This window comes from Vitis vinifera, chromosome 4 (genome assembly GCF_030704535.1).
Source record: "Vitis vinifera cultivar Pinot Noir 40024 chromosome 4, ASM3070453v1".
In the NCBI taxonomy this organism is placed as follows: domain Eukaryota; kingdom Viridiplantae; phylum Streptophyta; class Magnoliopsida; order Vitales; family Vitaceae; genus Vitis; species Vitis vinifera.
Genome location: NC_081808.1, coordinates 1,991,364 through 2,011,626, shown reverse-complemented (window position 1 = coordinate 2,011,626; position 20,263 = coordinate 1,991,364). Strand labels below are relative to the sequence as shown.

The window sequence follows — 20,263 nt, the reverse complement described above, 5'->3', positions numbered from 1 at the left end:
ACTTCTAACAACATGTTAGGGAAGTTTATAGTGAAAAATTCACCAGCCAACTCCATTTTGATTGTGAATCAAAACAATTCTAGTGCTCATACGGCAAATCTCAATTCTTTTGCAAAGGCGTAGGTAGTTGAAACCATAACCCAATTTTGAGGTCCAAAATGCAAAGAAGCCCCCGACTTAGGCCAAAGAAAACAACTATAGGGTTACTTGATAGCAACCGGGGCAAGAGAAAGCTAATTTAACTCAAAACAAAAGGGGAACTGTACTATGAAATTCAATAAATTGATTTCATTACCATGGATGTCTCAATTCTCTTTCGCAAAGTAGCAGCATGACAACATGGTATTGGTTCACTGGCCGCTAACACAACAAAAATAAAAACAGAAGTTCATGTATCAAAAACCAGCTCTAACTTTTTCACTACCAACCAGTGCAACTCCATCACAACCACAACCTATAGCTTTGTACATATTGGCATGGTTTGGGGAAGAGATGAAGCTCTAAGCTGAGCCTCTATGCTGAAAGTTTTGCTGGAGAACCCGTGGCAGGTTCAACACAATCTCTGCATATGCTGGAATGGAGACAAAAAGATCAGAGATGGATGCAGTGAGCCAACAGTTCATAAACACTGGCCGCTAATGAGCAGAAATATAACTTTTTTAATTTGGAAAGAAGTAAAACCTTCTGGTAAGCTCATTGTTCGCAAGGCATCCTCTGCGTAAGACAGACGAGCTGGAACAGAGTTCCCCTTTCTACCGATTGTCCCTGTGCTTGTTATGATTTTCTTGCTTGGCTGCATTGGCCAGGCTAGGACTCTAATTCGGGTTGGAAGTACAGAGAGGAGATCCGCATATCTAAGACTAACTGTTATCTTGCTGCAACAGAAAAATGAACCATTTAGAACAGTAATAAATATCAAGTTATGAGGGCACATCTAATGATACAAAGAAGTCAATCCATCTTTGTATAATAATGAGCATCATCAAACCAAAATCTTATAAAGACCAATATTAAAGGAAATTGCTACTTTCATGTTTGATCTTAACTATGGATAAAACAACAATAATTTCTTTTTTTGATCCTGGTGAATATTGTGTCCATACATACATATATATATATAAAAGATATTTTATTCAACGGTAAGCAGATAATTGCTTAACAATAGCCATGATTGGCACGTGCTACATGCAAAGCAATTATGGCTTGGGAGTGATTCTCATAAAATCACTTTTAGCCTATAGCGCCTCCGTTGGTAACATTTTATTAGAAACACTTTTATGGATAATCAATTAATGATTAAATATAAACTAAAAAAGTGATTTGAAAATATTTTTGGTAATAGGATACATGACAAAAAAGTGATTTTTGAAAGAAGCATCTACCAAGTACTAGTCCAAAAATCAGTTTAAGTAATTTTGTAGATTTTAAAAGTGATTTTTAGAATTTCTCCAAATATTTAAATTTAAAAAAAAAAAAAAATTGCTTTTAAGCATTAGGAAGTGTTTCTAACCCTTCAAGAATCTCCTAAACAGATTCTAAATCAAAATTCTAAAAGAAACAAAGACTAATTACTCATTCTTTTGTGCTCCTCTTCTTTGATATAAAAAGTTTATTTTATGACATCTCTTTGTTAGACTTTATCAAATGGTTAGGTTCTCGGTAAGGGGAGGGGTTTCTTTTGTTCTCTCTCTTCTTCTATACCATTTGATGCCTTGTGTATTTTTTGATAAATAAGAGAATCATTAAGAGCACAACTAGTGCACCTCACACACGGAGCATATACAATGAGTGCCAAGAGGCAAAACAAAAAAGAGGGGAAACAAAAAACCTACTGCCTCCCTCAACAAGAACTCAACCAATCTACGAATTAATTAAAGATACAGTGTTTCCATCTATGAACACTTTTAATCCATGGTGATAGATTGTTAAGGAAAGAGCTTTTGAGTCTTTGATCTGATATCTCCTTGTATACGCCATGATTCGGTTAAGGCAAACAAGGATGGGAATATCATGCTTAAAAGGCTCCTCACACCATCTATCTTTCCAAAACTTCACTCCGTTCCTTTCACCCACTGCAAAGGAGACTCTTGAGTTAAAAAGATCTCACTCCTTTCTTATAACTTCCCATAATCCAACCTCAAAAGAGTCTTTCACCTCACACGACCGCTACCTCCCTTCTTCCTCCTCGTATCTCCCCCTTATGACCTTCTTCTAGAGCGTTACCCTCAAGCAAATAAGGCCAACACCATTTGCAAAGAAGAGCTTTATTTGGAAAAGAGACAGATCATACACTTAGTCCTCCTTTCAACTTGGCCTTACAAATAGTTGACCACTTCACTAAGTGCGGTTTGTTCTCTAAGGCTCCTCCTTCCCAAAGAAAATCCCTTTGAATCTTCCCTAACCTCAATCACACAATTATTGGGATAGTGAACAAGGACATTAAATAAATTAGCAAACTAGATAGAGTACTACGAATCAGCCTAAGCCTTCCCCTTTTTAAGGTGTATTGTCTCATCCACAATTAAAGCCTTTTGCAAAACCACTCTTCAACCCCATCCCAAACCGTCTCCAATTTGTAAGAGGGCCCCAATGGAAGTCCAAAATAAGAGGTCAATCGATCCCCTACCTTGCAGCCAATATCAGAAGCTAACTAAAAAAGGCATAATCGAAGTAGATAGGTAGTATTCAAAAGGCATTTTAGGAGGTTTTAATAAATTTTGCTTTGCCTATTAAATAATAATAATAATAACAAGGGTTTATTACACTTTACCCCCTCAACCTATAGCGTGTTTTGCACGTTGCCCCTTTCGAGTTCAAAACCGAGCAATGTACCTCTCATCTTTTATAATTACATGTAATGTGCATTTTTTGAGAGACAATGTTACTTTTTTGGACAGAAAGGCATAATACTCTCCATGTGACTAGCTCCCTTCTCTTCGTTCTTCTTCTTCTTCTTCTCTCTTCACTCTTTCTCTCTAATTCCCCCCTTCCACTGTGGTCGATGTAGATAAGCCCCCCTTCCACTATAGTCGATATAGATAAGCATTTAGGCATCTCTTTTTCACCTGTCAAAAGATACCCATCGAGGAAAAATTTTGATTTTGTTAAGATTTTTCTCAGAAAATTTGCAGAATGGTGTGATGTAGGTCTTCCATGGTGGTGATACCGATGAAGAAAAAGCTTCAATTTTGATGATATTTATGCTAGAATTTCTAGATTCTTGATTTGGGTTTTTTCAAAAAGCTTGATTTTTTTTTTTATCTTTGGTTGTGAATTGGATGTAATTATATTGAATTGAAGTGTTTTTTTTTCCCTTCTTTTAATTCTATCTTTTGGGGATTGCCATAAACCTGATTTTGTTGAATTGTGGGAGTTGTCGATTTGAATAAAATGAAATCTGGGTTTGGAATCTAGGTTTTTTTGCTATGGCGAACAAACCCCCTTCTTTTAATTCTATCTTTTAGGGATTGCCATAAACCTGATTTTGTTGAATTGTGAGAGTTATCGATTTGAATAAAATGAAATCTGGGTTTGGAATTTAGGTTTGGAATATGGGTTTTTGCTATGACGAACAAAGCCCATCTCTGAATACTTACCATAATTGAGGTTTCAAGTTTGAAATTTCAAGAACTGCAGTCATCCCAATTGGCTTTTTCATCTCATCAAAGAAAGGATTGGGGATTGAGGATTGGGAAGGAGAGAGAGAGAGAGAGAGTGAAGAGAGAAGAAGAACAAAGGAAGATGAGGGCTAGTTAGGGTTTTTTTAAATGACCCTTTTGCCCTTGGTCACGTGGAGAGCACATATCTTTCCGTCCAGAAAAATAACAATGTCTCTCAAAAAATACACATTGCATGCAATTATAAAGGATGAGGGATACATTCCTCGATTTTGAACTCAAGGGGGCAATGTACAAAACACGCTATAGGTTGAGGTGATAAAGTGTAATAAAACCTAATAACAACAATAAAGCAGCTCCCATACAAAAATAAGACAAAATGCAGCATCCATATAAAACAATTTTGTATCCAAAAGTATGTCGGTCCATTCTATTTAACCATAATCAACTTCAGTTCTCTGCTTTTGTATCATAGCACTCTGAGAAATCAAACTCTTGCTCGTGCCTTACAGCAAAAGTTTGTTTCCTTATGATATACATGCCATATTGGAAATAAGGCAGACCTTTAAAAACAAAATAAGATTTGTACAAGAATGAGAAGTAGATAAGCAATCATAATTTCATATGGGGGCATCATCTTTTAACTGGAGAAGTTTTGTTATTTGTTTCACAAGACTCCCAGGAACTAATTCTTGCAAGCACCTCAATTCTCATGAAACATTAATCTAACTTCCACATCTGTCATAAGAAACTGCCAGGTCTTGCTCCTCCCAATCTTATACTCAAGTAACATGTGGATTGAATATGGATTGGAACAGGTTTTTCGGAATTGGCAAGTAATGAACAAAGCCTTGTTACTTAAATGATTATGGAAGCCGCCTATCAAAAAAAAGATGATTATGGAAGCCTAATTCTGGAAAGGATTGTAACTGGAAGAGAGTTGTATCCACAAAAATAAGAGGTAAAACCTAGGGTTGATCACAGAGGAGTGACAGGATCTTTTGGAGTTGGATTGCAGAAAGGTTCTGGGATAAGGTGGGTTCAGTTCTTTACTCACTGTGGGTCTGATGTATGTATCGGTGAAGCTGCTTTTCCTTTGATGGGCAGAGGAATCTTAAGGAGAGGTAACTGGGTTATTTGGGCCAGCAGGCAATAAGGAGGCTAGGATGATGGATTATTGGGTCCACTAGGGTACTGGCAGGTATTGGAACTCTTAAGAATTATTAGAATTTAATGATTGGGGGATAAAGGCAGCCATCTTTTTTTTGGCTTATATTCAGCTGGTGGAGGTCTGTTTGAGTGGCAATGATGCCTGCATGGGGGTTGTCTAGAATGGAGACTGTCTCTAGATAATAAATTTCAGGCAACTCCTACTATAAGGAGATGGTGAAGGTAGAGACACATCATTCCCAGCTAAAGAAATTTGAAACCTCAAAGTTCAATGAGAAGTGGCATTCTACGTGTTGGTGAAGTTAGCGAGAAAAGGAAGAATCATTCCAAACTGGTGTTGTACATGTGAAAGGGATCAGGAGAGTCTGGATCATCTTTTGATGCACTTTTCTTTGGCTTGGTAGTTATGGTCTTCATTTCTATCAATCTTCAGGATTCAATGGGACCACCCAAAGTTGATGAAACAATGATCAACAAGTTGGTGCAGTGAGTTCATCAATAGGGGGAAAGGGAATGAACAGTCAGCACCCTGCTATGCATAGCATGAGGTTTGTGGTGAGGGCAGAAAAGAAGACCTTTGAGGAAGTCAAAATGCCAGGCCAGAGCCACTAGACACTAAGAGACAATTTTGTTGTATCCTTTTTGTAAGGATGTTGGCATCCTGTACATATCCTACCAAGTATTTTTGGTGTTTTGAGCAAAGATGAACTGTGGTTCTGTGTGAGGAGTGTGGATTTGTCGTTCCGGTTTAGTTTCTCTTTTTTATTAATTTTCTCCTTACAGGGTTCTCTTGTATTATTCATGCGTTCTAGGTTTGCAACCCTTTTTGTGCTCCTAATAAATTTCTATTTCTCATCAAAAATAATTTATCTGAAAAAAAAAACGGTTGGCCATTGGCCACTTTGAAATTAAGTAGTCAAATTTTGTATTTTTGGGATTAAACATGCAAAAATGACCAAATATGAAATTATCTTTTTAAATAAGGTTTAATTTTTACTATGGATAGTCAATCAAAGTATTGTTTATTCTTCAAATTCCAAGTACATTAAAGGAAGAATCTTAATCCTAGAGTTTTTAGACTCTCACAGACTTTAATACTCAAGTGCCAATGATTTCAGGAATTGAAACTCTCAACAAATGAACAAAAACCAAAAGAAGAAAAGGGAAAAAGACCAAGTAGAAAAAAAATTCAAAATGCAGAAATCAATACAAACTAAAGTTTCAAATCCTAATAATCTATAAAATACAAGTATAGAGAGAAGAAAATGCATTTACCAATCAGAATCATCCAGTGCAAATTCAATCATGTGGTAGGGAAGACTATGATAAAGCTCTTCAATTTGATTCCCATATAACTCCTTAATAAGGCGAACCTGCAAAGGACAAGGAAAATGAAGTTTGATCAATCGATTGCACCCAAGGCCTGCTTTGCCCTGATCTCACATCATAATTTTTTAACTTGTCAGAACTCTCTCTCTGCTTCCTCCCTATCAAAATAAAAACTCTGTGCTTCCTCCTGCTCCTTGGTCAGGTTGGCAATTTTTCTCCCTACCACAATCATTCTAAGCCTCCAATTCCATTTCTTTAAAGATAGCCCCCCAATCCATTTGCTTGATTCATCGTCTTACCCAATGCTCAATCAGGAATGTCTATCAAAGTCATGCCCTTATTTGCACCAGAATTTTTCCATCACCTGAAATCAACCTGAGGTCACCGGCACCTCCTGGCTCACACATCCTGTGAACCAATTCTAAGATAACTATTTACTTGAGAAAATGAAAAACATACCTGTTCCCGTCTATCCACATAAGCTTGCAGAAGTTCTCCAACATGATCTATAAATTTCTGAAAGCACACTGTTAAGAATCTATACAAAAACAGGTTTGAAAATAAAAACAAAGATAAAAATATATATATATAAAATAAGCAACCAAAAATATAGGCAAGAAACCTTACCATTGCATTGGAAGACAGAAGATCATTTTCTGCTTCTCGTATTGGTAGAAAGAACGGTACTGTATGCTCGATGACGGTCATCTTTTCAAGAAATGATTTACTCTCAAGCACACAGTGGTACAGTTCACAAGGTTCTCCTGAGCAGTCATGGAAACTGATGAGTCAACTTCCTAATTGCTCACTCATATCCAGTACAAGGATCTAATCAAGATGTTTGCCCCAACGAATTCAACCATTACAGTTTCCACATGGATCAGAAATGCTATAACTTGTATTTAACTAATAAAGTTTCAAAAATACGAGGAAAAGAAATGATTGTGCAAACACAGACAAAAGATATAGTAGCCTAACAACGCCACTGACTATTAATAATCTGACTTGCTTAGGACATCAAAGCTGATTTACAGACAACCAGACCAGACAACCCCGTTTTACCTACTTAGCACCTAAAATGTAGAAATTTTTAATTCTTTCAGGTATTTCCAGAGTGGACCCAAAATTTATAAGATGATTTTAGCAGTTGCAGAATAAGGTAAATTACGAGAAGACAAAATAATGTTGTTCTTCTAGACGGTTAGATGGGTGGTCTAAAACAGGTTGCACCTATTAAAAGAAGCACCTGAAAAACAATTGTTGTATAACATGACAAGAAGAAAATTTTATATCACATGAAACATCAGTAATCAAAGAACAAAAATATTGATATGAACTGCCATAAGATATGGATCAATATTGATTTTGAAAAATGATAGACATCAATAGCAAGAATAGAAATTATGAATTAAAATTTCAGCAAACTCCTAAATATCAGAGATATCAACATATTAGTAGATGCATAATATCATATTATTAATTAACAAGAATTGGTTCAAAATTACCAGCAAAAGATGTCTCATATTGTATGCCAATCCTTGCCCCTTCCAAACAACAAATTACCTGATTCCAAGAAAAATTAAACTGGTACTTAAAAGGTAATCCATCAAAGCCATATGGTCAATAAAATTCTTAAGTGACAGTTCTACAAAGATTGGCCACCTCCCAAAACAGTTTATAGAATCATAAAAAGTATTTTACATAAAAAAATTGGAAAATAAATTATTCTAGGGAGACTTAACAAATTATTCAAATTAACATTAGATGTAATCCGCCAACTGCCATGACAAATTTGTATTTTTATTGAGCTTAATTCCAATCAGGGATATTTGATGACAACCATGCCGTAAATCATTTTGCAATGAATACACTCTACAGATCTCCATCTAATCTTTGTCAGTCTCTTCTCCCAAGAAACACAAGGAGGGGCATAATGCAGATTCTGCATTTTGGGTTTTTGTTGTTATTCAGGCTTTCAGCAATTCAATACCCCCAATTAATTTTTCTAACAGGATTATCATCATTTTTCAGTTAACTATTGTGGAAAATTGAGTTTTCTATAAGGTGTTCTCATATCACACATGTGGAAACATCTCCCTTCCACAAAGTGGTTGGAAAATGATCATAGACAGAACTGCCATTTGAGGACTAAAAATTCCACAATATCAAATGTAGTATTCATTCTCAGTATTCTGCCAGGGTTACAACCTTCACTCTGGATATCAACATTGACGTATTGGAATCTAGACATAGCCCTCTAGATCAACCTTTAAAAACTAAAGAAAGTTGTGAATTACTTATGATGTCAATTTTCCTCCCCTAATTTCCACTTTCAGTATATTACTACTAGAAAAGAACTTCTTCATTTTGACAAAACAGATCCCAATTCCCAAACACATAATGTCATGGAACCTGTCATCAACATGGAAATATTCCTAAATACTGAAATGTGCTTTGTTGGCATTGAATACCTTATTCCCAACTTTATAAGTAGTTTTTCCATGGAAAAGAGGATCCGGTAGCATGCTTGAGTCCCCTGGCATTGCCTTTCTGTCTGCCTCCATATGAACCTGATAAATAACCCAAAACAGTTAGATGAAGCACTTGACTAAGCCGATGTGTAGCATGAAAATTTAAACAAATTAGGCTTTACAGAATGAACTTGAGCATGGAAAGAATTTTAGTTATGAATAGCATGATTTACCAGAGAGAGAGAGAGAGAGAGTTTTAACAACTGATAACAATAACTTATCCAATTGTACAATCAAAGGAATAAAAAACAAAACTAAAAATAAAAGAGAAAGAACAGGAAATCCAGTCACTTCAAAGTACTGAGGAGAGCCGTACCCGCTCCCTTATTGTAGCTAATAGCCCATCATTCCACTGTTCGCCATCTAAAAGAATCTCTGCAAAACAAGTCACTTATAATTCAAAATGACAAAACCAAACCTGACTCAAATGCTCATGTAAAAGACTAAAGGAAAAAATGGAGAGAGAATTCAAAGGTTATTAGGATCAAGCATCCTCTTTCCACCATAGCTTCAATCAGGAAAATATAAGCATCACAGCAGCCAAAAGGTCTACAAAAGCAGGTCCACCATCCAGCCAAGCAAGCATCAACAAATATGCAAATTATAAGATGTGTGGATAGACACAAGGAATGGGCAGGAGCAGATCTGCAGAGTTGACAGGAGTGATCCCACCTCATAGGAAATAGACTCTTTTCCAACTTGTCAACAGCCAGTTTCAATAACTGCCAAACTTAAATTTTTCAACCATTCCCATTAGTTTTCAAGGTTTTCATTATTACCATTCAATTTCCAAAACACTTCTCATTTTTGAGGAAGCACAATTCTTCTTTAGAAGGAACTTTAAAACACTATAAAGCACAGCCCAGAATTGACAATAACCAAACATATTGCACATGCACTCTTACAGAAACAGCTGAGGAAATACCTAACAGCAATGCGAATCCATAACAGAACTTTCCCTACTACATGAAAAACTTCTTTTCCATTCTTGGTACTACTGATTATCTTTCAAAAGCAGCAGTATCACCAATAAAATCTAGTTACCTTCAGTTTGAGAAGCTCGAGCGGCATCAAATTCCTTTTGTAGACGCTCAAAAATCATCTTGTCAGAATCCCTATTTGATATCAATAAAATCCTCAAATCAAAATACTTTTAGAACCTTCATCCTCCAAGAACCAGGGCCATTCACAAAATAGAGTACAAACAAGAGACAAGATACAACTGCAGCCAGACATATATGTATCAAACATGCAATAAAAATTCCACTGTGATTCATTTATAACTGGATAGATTCAGTTCCATGGATAGAATAATAATGGGAAAGTGTCCAGTTTACTCTTGAAGCCTCTAATACAGTTATATAGAATTAGTTATTCTATGGGATGCATAAAAAGATTTTGCATGCTAAGCACCACCTTGGATTACTTAGCAAATTTGCCAAAAGTGTTACCTAGAAAGACGCTCAATTAACTGCCCATGCCTTTTAATCACATTTGAAACTGCAAGAAAACAAAGCAGCTTTAATCATTCAAAACAGAAAAAATGCAAGCATATAAATCTAATCTAAAACAAAAGGACAAAGCTAATTACATCTAGCTCGTGTAGTCTCTAATCGCACATCTTCCGCTTGTATAAAATTCTGTCAACCAACAGGGAAAATGATCATAATCACAAAAGAGAGCCATGATATTACCCAGCCAAGAATTTTTCAGTTATCAATCAATCTTGAACAGAAATTGGGATGGGGTGTTTAAAATAAAATCCACATGCCCTTTTTGGTCTTCAGTGAACAGAACAAAATACACACTTATTCTTAACTGCTGTAGTTTCTACCCATGCTAATAGTTATATATATGTGTGTGTATGAGTGCGTGTGTGTGTATAGATGGATAGATAGATAGGCAAAGATTATACATGGTAACAATGCCTAACAAAAAGGTGTACAAAAGCATACATTGTGTATACAACAACACCAAAAGGCCATCCAAAGCAAAAGGATGCACAAAAAACAACTCCCTTATCTTACTTAAAGCTTAGCCAATCAATAAAATCCATCATGAACAAGAAGCAACCTCCTTTGTACATTCTAACCCACTTCAAAAAATTATACATAAAGAATTGTTTAATTGTTTGATCTGTTTTCTCACTATTATCAAATGTTTTCCTATTTCTTTCATTCAAAATAATCCAAACTAAGTACAAAAGAGCAGCCTTCCAAGTTTTCTTTTTCTTCTTCCCAAGAAAGCATTCACGTCAGCTTAAAAGGACCATCTCTTACTATAGAACGCATTACCCACCTTATCCCAAATAGTGTATAAATCAGTTGCCACAACATAACTGCTTTCAAACAATGTAAAAGGATGAGAACAATCATTTCTTCTTCTCTTTTGCACAAATAGCATCTATTAGGAATTCTTCAACCCCTTCTTTTGAGTTGGTCCAACATCAATATCCTTCCCCATGTAGCTTCCCAAGTGAAAAAGCTAGCTCTCACTGAGACCTATGAATTTCAAACCGTGCTTGCAGGGAACACCTCCATTCTTTCATCAGATATGGAGGAATGGAGAGATTTAATTGAGAATTTTCTCATATTTCAAGTGCAGCCAAATCATCTTGTCCTCTATTTCATTACAAATTGTCTACATCTATGATATCCTAAAAAAGGCCTCAACCCCATCTACCTCCCAGTCATGAACCTATCTTATGAGCCTAGGATTCTAACAACCACCTTCCTCTTCTTGCTCCCACACCTCAACCACCCATACATCTTTGGCGGCGGCTATTGAGAACAACGCAATGAAAGCCTCTCTTAGGGGTTCATCACCACATTGCCTATCTATCTAGAACTACACCCTCTACCATTTCCCACCCTAAAAACCACTCTACTATTATAACCCTCCCACCCATTTCTAATAGCTTTCCACACACCCACTTCATACACTTTCCCCACTCCTCTATAGCTCTATCCCCCTTTTTTTTCCACATACTTTCCTGAAATTACCCACTTCCAAAGGGAGCTGCTTTCACAAGGGATTCTCCAACACCATGTGTCAAGTAAGGCTTTGTTAAAGAATGGACAGACTTCTAATACCCAAGCCCCACTCCTTTATCCATAGAAACTATCGATCAATTCACCAAATGTGGCTTTCTCAAAAGCCCCCTCTCTGAAAAGAAATCTCTTTAGATCTTTTCTAGCTTTAAACTAACCTTTCTAGGTATGAAAAATAAAGACATAAAGTGCAAAAGGAATATAATGGGATGGAGGAGAGAGAGCGAGAGAGAGAGAGAGAGCGAGAGTGTGAGATAGTTAGAGTGAGGGTGTCTGAATCCGAGGGAGGAGAGCGAGGGGGTCTGTGATCGAAGGAGAGCGAAGGCGAAGAGCGAGGGCTTCTGCGACCGAAGGGTACCGATGAAGAAAAGAGAGGATTCCTACGGCTGGATGGGAGCGGGGGAGAAGATCGCGGGCACTCGAGCCGGAGTGAAAGTATAGAGGGAGCTGATCTCTTGGAGCACCGGGATAAACCTAGGAAGAACAGGTTCAGTGTCGAATCAAAGACCTTTGAGCTCGAGGTGGAAGTAAAAAAGGGCAAATCGCAGCTGGTGGTGGTGGAGAGGAAACGAGGGACCTCGTCGTGGGTTCGGATGGGAGTAGAGAGCCTAGGGATTTTTCTTGAGGGTTTAGTCCACTGCTGCAAAGATATGAATGGTGGGAAATGGAGAAGAAGCTGGAAGGAAAATGGAAGGGTTTACTCTATGTTAAGAGATGAGAACAGAGGCGGGGGGTACATCAGATTAGGAGTGGTGGATTTGGAGAACAAAAATGCTAGTATTTTTATCCCCAAAGGGAGAGGAGCAATGGGGGGATGGTCCTCAATGATCGAGGCGCTAAGGCGTCTGAGTATTGTTACGAAAGGGGATGAGGGCAAGAAGACTGAGGAGATGTTGTTGAAGCCTATCACGACAAAGACCTTTGCGGAGGTGATCAAACAGTCGTTGAGGAAAGATCATGCAGCAATCACAGTGGCGGTTAGAGAGAAGGAGATCAGTAGAAATATGGAAAAACTGGGTCATTGTTTGGTTCTTGGAACCCTAGATCTGGGAGAGGGGACGACCTGAAGGTTTGGGGAACCCTCTTGGCAAAAGAATGGGAACTGAAGGGTAATCTGGGCATTGCAAAGCTGGAGAGGGGCAAGATTTTGTTGGAGTTTGAAAGATTGGAAGAAGCGAAGAGAGTTCTAGGTCTCGGAAGCACTACGATAAGGGGGACTCAGGTCCGACTGGAAAAATGGAGGCCTGCGACGGGGTGCATGCTGGAAGGGGAAAGAAGGCGGGAGGCATGGATGAGAATCGTGGGCCTCCCGGTCTCTCTTTGGGATCAGACCATTCTGAGAAGGATTGGTGAGGAGTGTGGGGGGTTTCTAGCAATCGATCCCCAAACAGAGAGGCTTGAAGAACTTCAGTGGGCGAGGATCCTGGTAAAGACGAAAGGAGAAGAACTACCCAACGTGGTAGAAGTATGGATTGAAGATCTGTGCTATGTGTTAACCCTTTGGTGGGAGGTCAGGCCGATTTTGAAGGTAAGGTCGGCAGGGTTGAGAGGGTTGAAGAAAGCTGCAGTGGTCGAGGTTGGGGGTGAGGCTAGTGCACGCGCAAAGAGGCGCGTGATGGAGATGGAGGATGTCGCTAGGATCGAGGCTCTGCAGCAGCTGGTAGATGGGACAAGGGGCCAGTCTAGTGGGTCGGGGAGTCCGGTGGAGGCCCGTTTGGGTGGGCTGAACGAAAGGGGCTCCGATGTTGTCCCTAGGAATAATGTGTTGAATTTTAGGCCTTCTGGGCCTGACCCAAATGCTAGCGGGGTTGGGCCATCGCGGGGTGGGTCGTCTGGACTGTTGGGGGATGGACCACATGATGTTGGGCTCATGCAAAGGGAGGAGGTGGAACGGGCCAAGACATTTTTGCAGCCAGTAGAGTCTGGGCTGGAGTATAAAGAGTTAGGCCCGTCAAAAGAGGCTTGCATGCTGGGATGGACTGGCCCACGGTTGATGAAAGGGCCAGATGCAGGTATTTCTCCTTTCTGGCTGAAGAGCATGGAGGAGCTGGAGGATCCAAGCCCTGCGGGGAGTCCAAATACTGATGGTGCCCTTATGGAAGAAGCTCAGAGGTATGGAAATTTATCTAGCCTTGGTGGATTGTTGGTCCCTGTTGCTTCTGCTTCCTCCCCTATTTTTTCTAGTCGGACCCCTTTGGGGTATTACGACTTTTCTGGTGTTGGTTGGGAGGTTGCCCAAAGAGACTCCCAGGGCTGCAGTGGCAACGGTGTAGAGTTTATGGAGCAAGGGGCAGTAGCCAATTGGGAGTTGTTGGAGGCCAGCAATGGTAGTAATGGTGAAGGTGGAGAGGAGCTACGTCTGATCCGTACAGAGACACAGGGAGACAAAGGATGGGAAGAGGTTGAGTGGGAAGATAGTGAATTGGCCAGGTTTAGCAAATTTCTGGGGTTTTCGACAAAAGGCTTAGAGAAGGATATATTGGAGTTTTTGGTGAAGATCAGAAAAAGGAGGGAAAAAGTCCATAGTAAGATTCTTCTGGACAAATCGAAGTTTGAACGGGAGCTGAAAAGACTAGAATGCTCCATTAATTATGAAAGGGGGAAGAAGCTGAGGAATGGGATGCAAGCAAGAGGGGATCAAATGTTGGTTATCCAATGAAGTTAAGACTGTTAAGTTGGAACGTGCGGGGAGCTAATGACAGCTCCAAGAGAAAGGTGATTAAGGCCATGATTAGGAGTCAAAGGGTGGATTTGTTTTGCCTCCAGGAGACAAAAATCCAACCTATGGCTGAGGGAGTGGTTAGGAGTCTAGGCACTGGGAGGTTCCTGGAATGGGGTGCTCTGGATGCTCATGGCTCTGCGGGTGGTGTGCTGATTTGTTGGGATAAAAGAACCTTGGAAATGATTGAGATGGAAGTGGGTCAATTCTCTATCTCCTTTAAGCTAAGGAATGTGGAGGATGGGTTTGTCTGGACCTTCACAGGTGTTTATGGGCCGTTCTCTAGGGTGGACAGGGAGGCTTTTTGGGAAGAGTTAGGGGCAATTAGAGGCATATGGAGTGACCCGTGGTGTATTGGGGGCGATTTTAATGTCGTCCTGTCTCAAAGAGAAAGGAGCAGTCAGGGAAGGATAAGTGGTGCAATGAGAAGATTCGCCCAGGTAGTTGACGATCTAGAGCTTCTAGATCTTCCGCTGCAAGGTGGTGTGTTCTCATGGAGTGGGGGTAGAAATAACCAAGCATGGGCAAGATTGGATAGATTCCTTGTGACCCAGTGCTGGCTGGACAATTTTTGTGGGATTGTTCAATGTAGGTTGCCGAGGCCCACATCTGATCATTTCCCTATTATGCTGAAGGGTGGAGGGTTAAGACGAGGCCCATCTCCGTTTAGGTTTGAAAATATGTGGCTGAAAGTTGATGGCTTTAAGGACCTCCTTCGGGAATGGTGGCAGGGGACTGTGGTGAGGGGGAAGGCCAGCTTTAGATTGGCCTTTAAGCTGAAGGTGATGAAACAGAAAATCAAAGAGTGGAATAGGGAGGTGTTTGGCAGACTTGAAGTTAACAAGAATTTGGCCCTCTAGCAGGTTGAGTTCTGGGACAGGGTGGAGAGTGAAAGGAGCCTGTCAGAGAACGAAACGGAAATGAAAAAGGAAGCTAAGGAAACTTTCAAGAAGTGGGTTCTTCTGGAAGAAACCCATTGGAGACAAGTGTCAAGGGAGTTGTGGTTGAAGGAAGGAGACAAAAATACAGGTTTCTTCCATCGCATGGCCAATGCCCATCGTAGAAATAATTCCTTGGACAGAATCAAAATCAATGGGGTGTGGAGGGCTGAGGAGCAGGAGGTAAGGGAGGGGATTGTGCAAAATTTCCAGCAACTTCTCACTGAAGAGCCAAGTTGGAGAGCGGATATTGAGGGGCTGCACCTCCCTCGCCTAAATTCTTGTGAGGCTGAAGGTTTGGAGGTGCCCTTCACTATGGAAGAGATCCATTCTGCTTTGATGGGCATGAATGGGGACAAAGCTCCTGGACCAGACGGGTTTACAGGGGCTTTTTGGCAAAACTGTTGGGAATTTGTGAAGGAGGAGATCATGGATTTGTTCAAGGAGTTCTATGTGCAAAAATCCTTTGAAAAGAGTCTCAACACCACTTTCTTGGTTCTTATCCCTAAGAAAGGGGGAGCGGAGGATCTTGGGGAGTTCCGGCCTATTAGTTTGTTAGGGGGTTTGTACAAGCTTGTGGCAAAGGTGTTGGCAAATAGATTGAAGAAGGTCCTTGGAAAGGTGGTTTCAATGGACCAGAACGCCTTTGTGAGGGGGAGACAGATCTTGGATGCCTCCCTTATTGCTAACGAGGTGGTTGACTTCTGGTACAAGCGTAAGGAGAAGGGGCTGATCTGCAAATTGGACATCGAAAAAGCATATGACAGCATCAACTAGAAGTTCCTTATGAAGGTCTTACAAAAGATGGGATTTGGGACTCGGTGGATGGAGTGGATTTGGTGGTGCATTTCAACTGCTAAATTTTCTATTTTGGTAAATGGGGTACCGGCAGGTTTCTTCCCAAGTTCCAAGGGGCTGCGTCAGGGGGACCCTCTATCTCCCTATCTTTTTGTCATGGGTATGGAAGTGTTAAGTGCTCTCATAAGAAGGGTTGTTGGGGGAGGGTTCGTCTAAGGGTGCAGCCTTAAGGGGAGAGGAGGGCTGGTGATGGAGGTTTCTCATCTACTATTTGCAGACGACACAATTATTTTTTGTGAAGCTAAGAAAGAGTATCTAACCTCTTTATGCTGGATTTTGGCTTGGTTTGAGGCGGCGTCTGGTCTAAGAATAAACCTAGCTAAAAGCGAGCTAATCCCTATTGGGGAGGTTGAAGATATTGAGGAAATGGCAGTGGAGCTTGGGTGCAAAGTGGGAGCTCTTCCCTCAGTTTATCTGGGGCTGCCCCTTGGAGCCCATCACAAGGCCATATCTATGTGGGATGGGGTGGAAGAAAGAATGAGGAGAAGATTAGCCCTTTGGAAAAGACAATACATTTCTAAGGGTGGGAGAATAACCCTCATCAAGAGCACCTTGGCCAGCATTCCAATTTATCAATTGTCCCTCTTTCGGATGCCAAAGTCAGTAGCGAAAAGGCTTGAAAAGTTACAAAGAGATTTTCTTTGGGGAGGGGGGAGGATGGAAAGGAAAGTTCACCTTATCAAATGGGAGGTGGTGTGCACTCACAAAGTGAATGGTGGGCTTGGAATACGGAAAATTGATCTCCTTAACAAAGCCTTATTGAGCAAGTGGATTTGGAGATTTGCCTTTGAAGAGGATATTCTTTGGAAGAAAGTGATTGGGGTGAAATATGGTCAAGAAGGCCTTGGTTGGCGGACAAATGAAGCCCGCGGAGCCTTTGGGGTTGGGGTTTGGAAGGAGATCTTGAAGGAGGCAAATTGGTGTTGGGATAACATTAGGTTTAAGGTGGGGAAGGGGACGAGAGTAAACTTTTGGACTGATCACTGGTGTGGTGATGAGGCGCTGTCCAGAAGTTTCCCTCAATTATTTGCTTTGGCGGTGCACAAAAATGCAACTATCAGTGAGGTTTGGGACTCTAGCCTTGGTCAAGGAGGTTGGAACCTCAGATTTGCTAGGGATTCAAATGATTGGGAGCTGGATTTAATAGAAGCTATGTTTAACATGCTGAGGGATTTCAAGATCTCTCAAGAGGAGGACTCGGTGGTTTGGAGAGGCGGAGGTCAAGGTACTTTTGGAGTCAGAAGTGCTTACAATCTGCTGGCTGCTCCTAACTCCATTGATTTCCCGGTTAGATGCATTTGGGTGGACAAGGTCCCTACTAAAGCTGCTTTTTTTGCTTGGGAAGCTACATGGGGGAAGATCCTTACGTTGGATAGGCTCCAAAGAAGAGGGTGGCAGCTTCCTAATTGCTGTTTTTTGTGTGGTTGTGAAGAGGAAAATGTAAATCACATTCTTTTACACTGTACAGTGGCTAGGGTTCTCTGGGATATCATCCTTGCCTTGTTTGGGGTTCATTGGGTGTTCCCAGAGACAGTCATAGAGGTGTTACTTAGTTGGAGGGGCTCCTTTGTGGGGAAAAAGAGGAAAAAAATCTGGAATTCCATACCGGTGTGTATTTTTTGGACGGTGTGGAAGGAGATAAATAGATTAGCCTTTAGAGGGGGTTCTTTAGACATACAGAAACTCAAAAATTACTTTGTTTGTAACTTGTGGAGTTGGGCTAGAGTGTACATGGGAGAGGAGTCCTCTTCGCTTTTACTTTTTTTGGAGTGGCTAGCGGCTACCTAAGGGCCATGTGAGGCTGCTTGTCTTTCTTGCGTTTTGGGGTGGGGCTGAGGTTGTATACATCCTGTATGCTTTTGGCTTATTTTGCCCTTTAATATAAAGTTGCGCTTATTTATCAAAAAATAAAAAATAAAGACATAAAGTAAACCGGTAAGCTAGATAGGATGTTTTTTATAAAGTTAGTTTTCCTCCTTTTGATAGGTATTGTCTCTTTTACATAGCAAGTCGTTTTTGAAATCTTTCCTCTACCACATCCTAAACCTGAGATTGCCTTAAACCACGTGAATACCCAACTCAAATATTTAATATGCTCCTTTGTGGCATCATAAAAAATAAGGGTATCATTAGCAAATAACACCTCCTACCCATGATAATAGTTTAAACTTTCTTATTGTTACTATGGGGCTCTAAAGCGAGAATTTTTTTTTTTTTTTTGATACGTAAACCAATTATGTATTAAAACAAAGGTCAATAGCCACACAGCATACAGGAGATATATAAGGCAGCTATAGCCTCTCAACAAAAAACAAAAGAGACCAAGAAGACCTCACCCCCCCTAAGTGGATGCTAACCACTCTAGAAAGCCTAGAAGGGAGAGGGAGTCATCTCCAATATCCAATCTAGACCAACCCCACAAATTACAAACAAAAAAATTCTTTAGCTTCTGAATATGTAGCACACCCACCTTAAAGGCTAATCTATTCCTCTCTTTCCAAACCGTCCAAAAGATACATAATGGGATGGACTTCCAAATCTTTTTCCTTTTTTTTTCCCATAAAAGAACCTCTCCAGCTAAATAAGACCTCCACTCTAAAGCGAGAATTTTCCAGCATTTCCAATTAAATCTTCTTCTTTCTAAGTGTTCCATACAAATAAATTGCCATTCCTTTCCTCTACAGGGAAAGAAATTCAAGTCACAGCACAAACGGATTTTTTCAATCTCGCTGACCTTGGTTCTATAAGACCAGGCCAGAAAGATCTGATGATCCGTTCTCAGTAGCCATGAAATACTCATCTTAGTCTTTTGTTCATAGATACTCCACTTACACTAGTTAGCAGGTGAAAACCAACTAGTATCTACATGAAAAACTCAACTCTCTCTCTGCCTTCATCTTTCTCTGCAATCAAACAAACAGTATATATTTTGCTCAGTTTTCCCCACATAATCCTACAACCTTGAACAATACCAAAAAACATTTTTCATCCCCACAAGTGAATACATCCTGAAAACAGTATTATAAATGGGCATAAAAACAAGGGAAAGAAGCCATTACCACTTCTCCCATTGTCATATTTGGCCTTCCTTCAAGCTTTTCATGATGCTGCATGAATCCACACATTTAAATGATCTGCAACCAGCAAATCAGATCATCGACTACACTGCATAATCAAATATAACAACTAGAAGCTGATAAACTAGTGTTTCAACTCAATCAACAAGAGCCAGCCAGACATTTTCCCCCAATCCATCTTCAGTTTCCCCGCTTTAAAGAAAAATTTTACAAAAACACATAACATTTTTATCAGGAACATTTTCCAGCGAAACTAAGAAAGCCTTAAGCCGAGAAATAGGTGGTAGACGAGCAAAATTTCGGGTTAGTGTTGGCCTAAACCGAAATTTAGGTTCATGAATTACGGTGAGGAAGGAGAGATTACCTCCTCCGTCGTGGTCGTCTTCTCCGCCACCTCTAGGGTTTGTTTGCCCTATTTTCAATGGCCTTAGCCCTGTTCAGTAATAATAAAAAAACAGAACAACAAAAATAAAAAATAAAAAGGGGAAAATTATGCTATGATGCTCGCTTTTGGGAGTAACGCACCTTTGGTACCCCAAACTTGTGATAATCCGACTGAGAACCCTAATTTTCAAAATAATCCCCGAACAGGACCTCCTCGTTTCAATGGAATGGTGGGTTTGAGGGTTTTGACCTTTTTTTTTTGCAATCAATAAAATCGTATCTTAGTAGTTTTAATTGCTTGTTTTTTTGGGTAAATAGGAAAAGAAAATATTTTGCTCATATTTTGGGTGAATATGAAAAGAAAGGATTTATGATGTCAATGATATAAAAATACAAACATGAAAGTGACGATTTGATATTTTTGTATTATCATCACAAATAAGAGCTTTTGGGTTTTTATTTTTTCATATCTTCCTCTAAGATTGAATCATTAACTAAAGTATTAAGAAGTTTGAAATTTTATATTACACATCTATGTCAACTGATATTTTGGTGTTTTTGTTTAATTTTCATATATGAATCTTAGAGAG

The 20,263-nt window shown here is 39.8% G+C and overlaps 1 protein-coding gene across 4 annotated transcripts; it reads right to left on the bottom strand.

The window, feature by feature from the left end:
- Positions 1-261: 261 nt before the first annotated feature.
- Positions 262-20,062, bottom strand: LOC100259361 (uncharacterized). Of its 4 annotated transcripts, none has more exons than XM_010650118.3 (14): positions 19,815-20,062; positions 19,654-19,722; positions 19,272-19,346; positions 10,239-10,287; positions 10,099-10,147; positions 9,692-9,762; positions 8,964-9,022; positions 8,588-8,686; positions 7,622-7,679; positions 6,744-6,880; positions 6,576-6,632; positions 6,063-6,160; positions 682-875; positions 262-571 (listed from the first exon to the last, which is right to left on the bottom strand). In XM_010650118.3, exons 3-14 carry the CDS (start codon positions 19,335-19,337, stop codon positions 501-503), a joined length of 1,008 nt encoding a protein of 335 aa, XP_010648420.1. In that variant the 5' UTR covers positions 19,338-19,346; positions 19,654-19,722; positions 19,815-20,062; the 3' UTR covers positions 262-500. The 4 variants fall into 4 exon arrangements, with proteins under 4 accessions (XP_010648420.1, XP_002282558.1, XP_010648422.1 ...); XM_002282522.4 differs by having other exon boundaries at positions 19,654-19,701; positions 19,815-19,951; XM_010650120.2 differs by having other exon boundaries at positions 19,272-19,377; positions 19,654-19,701; positions 19,815-19,942.
- Between the last annotated feature and the right edge of the window lie 201 nt (positions 20,063-20,263).

Coding starts and splice junctions, on each gene's coding strand:
- LOC100259361 (XM_010650118.3), bottom strand. CDS start 19,337: ATGTGTGGATTCATGCAGCATCATGAAAAGCTTGAAGGAAGGCCAAAT. Junction 10,288..19,271: donor ATATGACAATGGGAGAAGTG/GTAATGGCTTCT, acceptor GTTGGTTGACAG/AATTTTATACAAGCGGAAGA. Junction 6,633..6,743: donor TTCTGTCTTCCAATGCAATG/GTAAGGTTTCTT, acceptor GTGTGCTTTCAG/AAATTTATAGATCATGTTGG.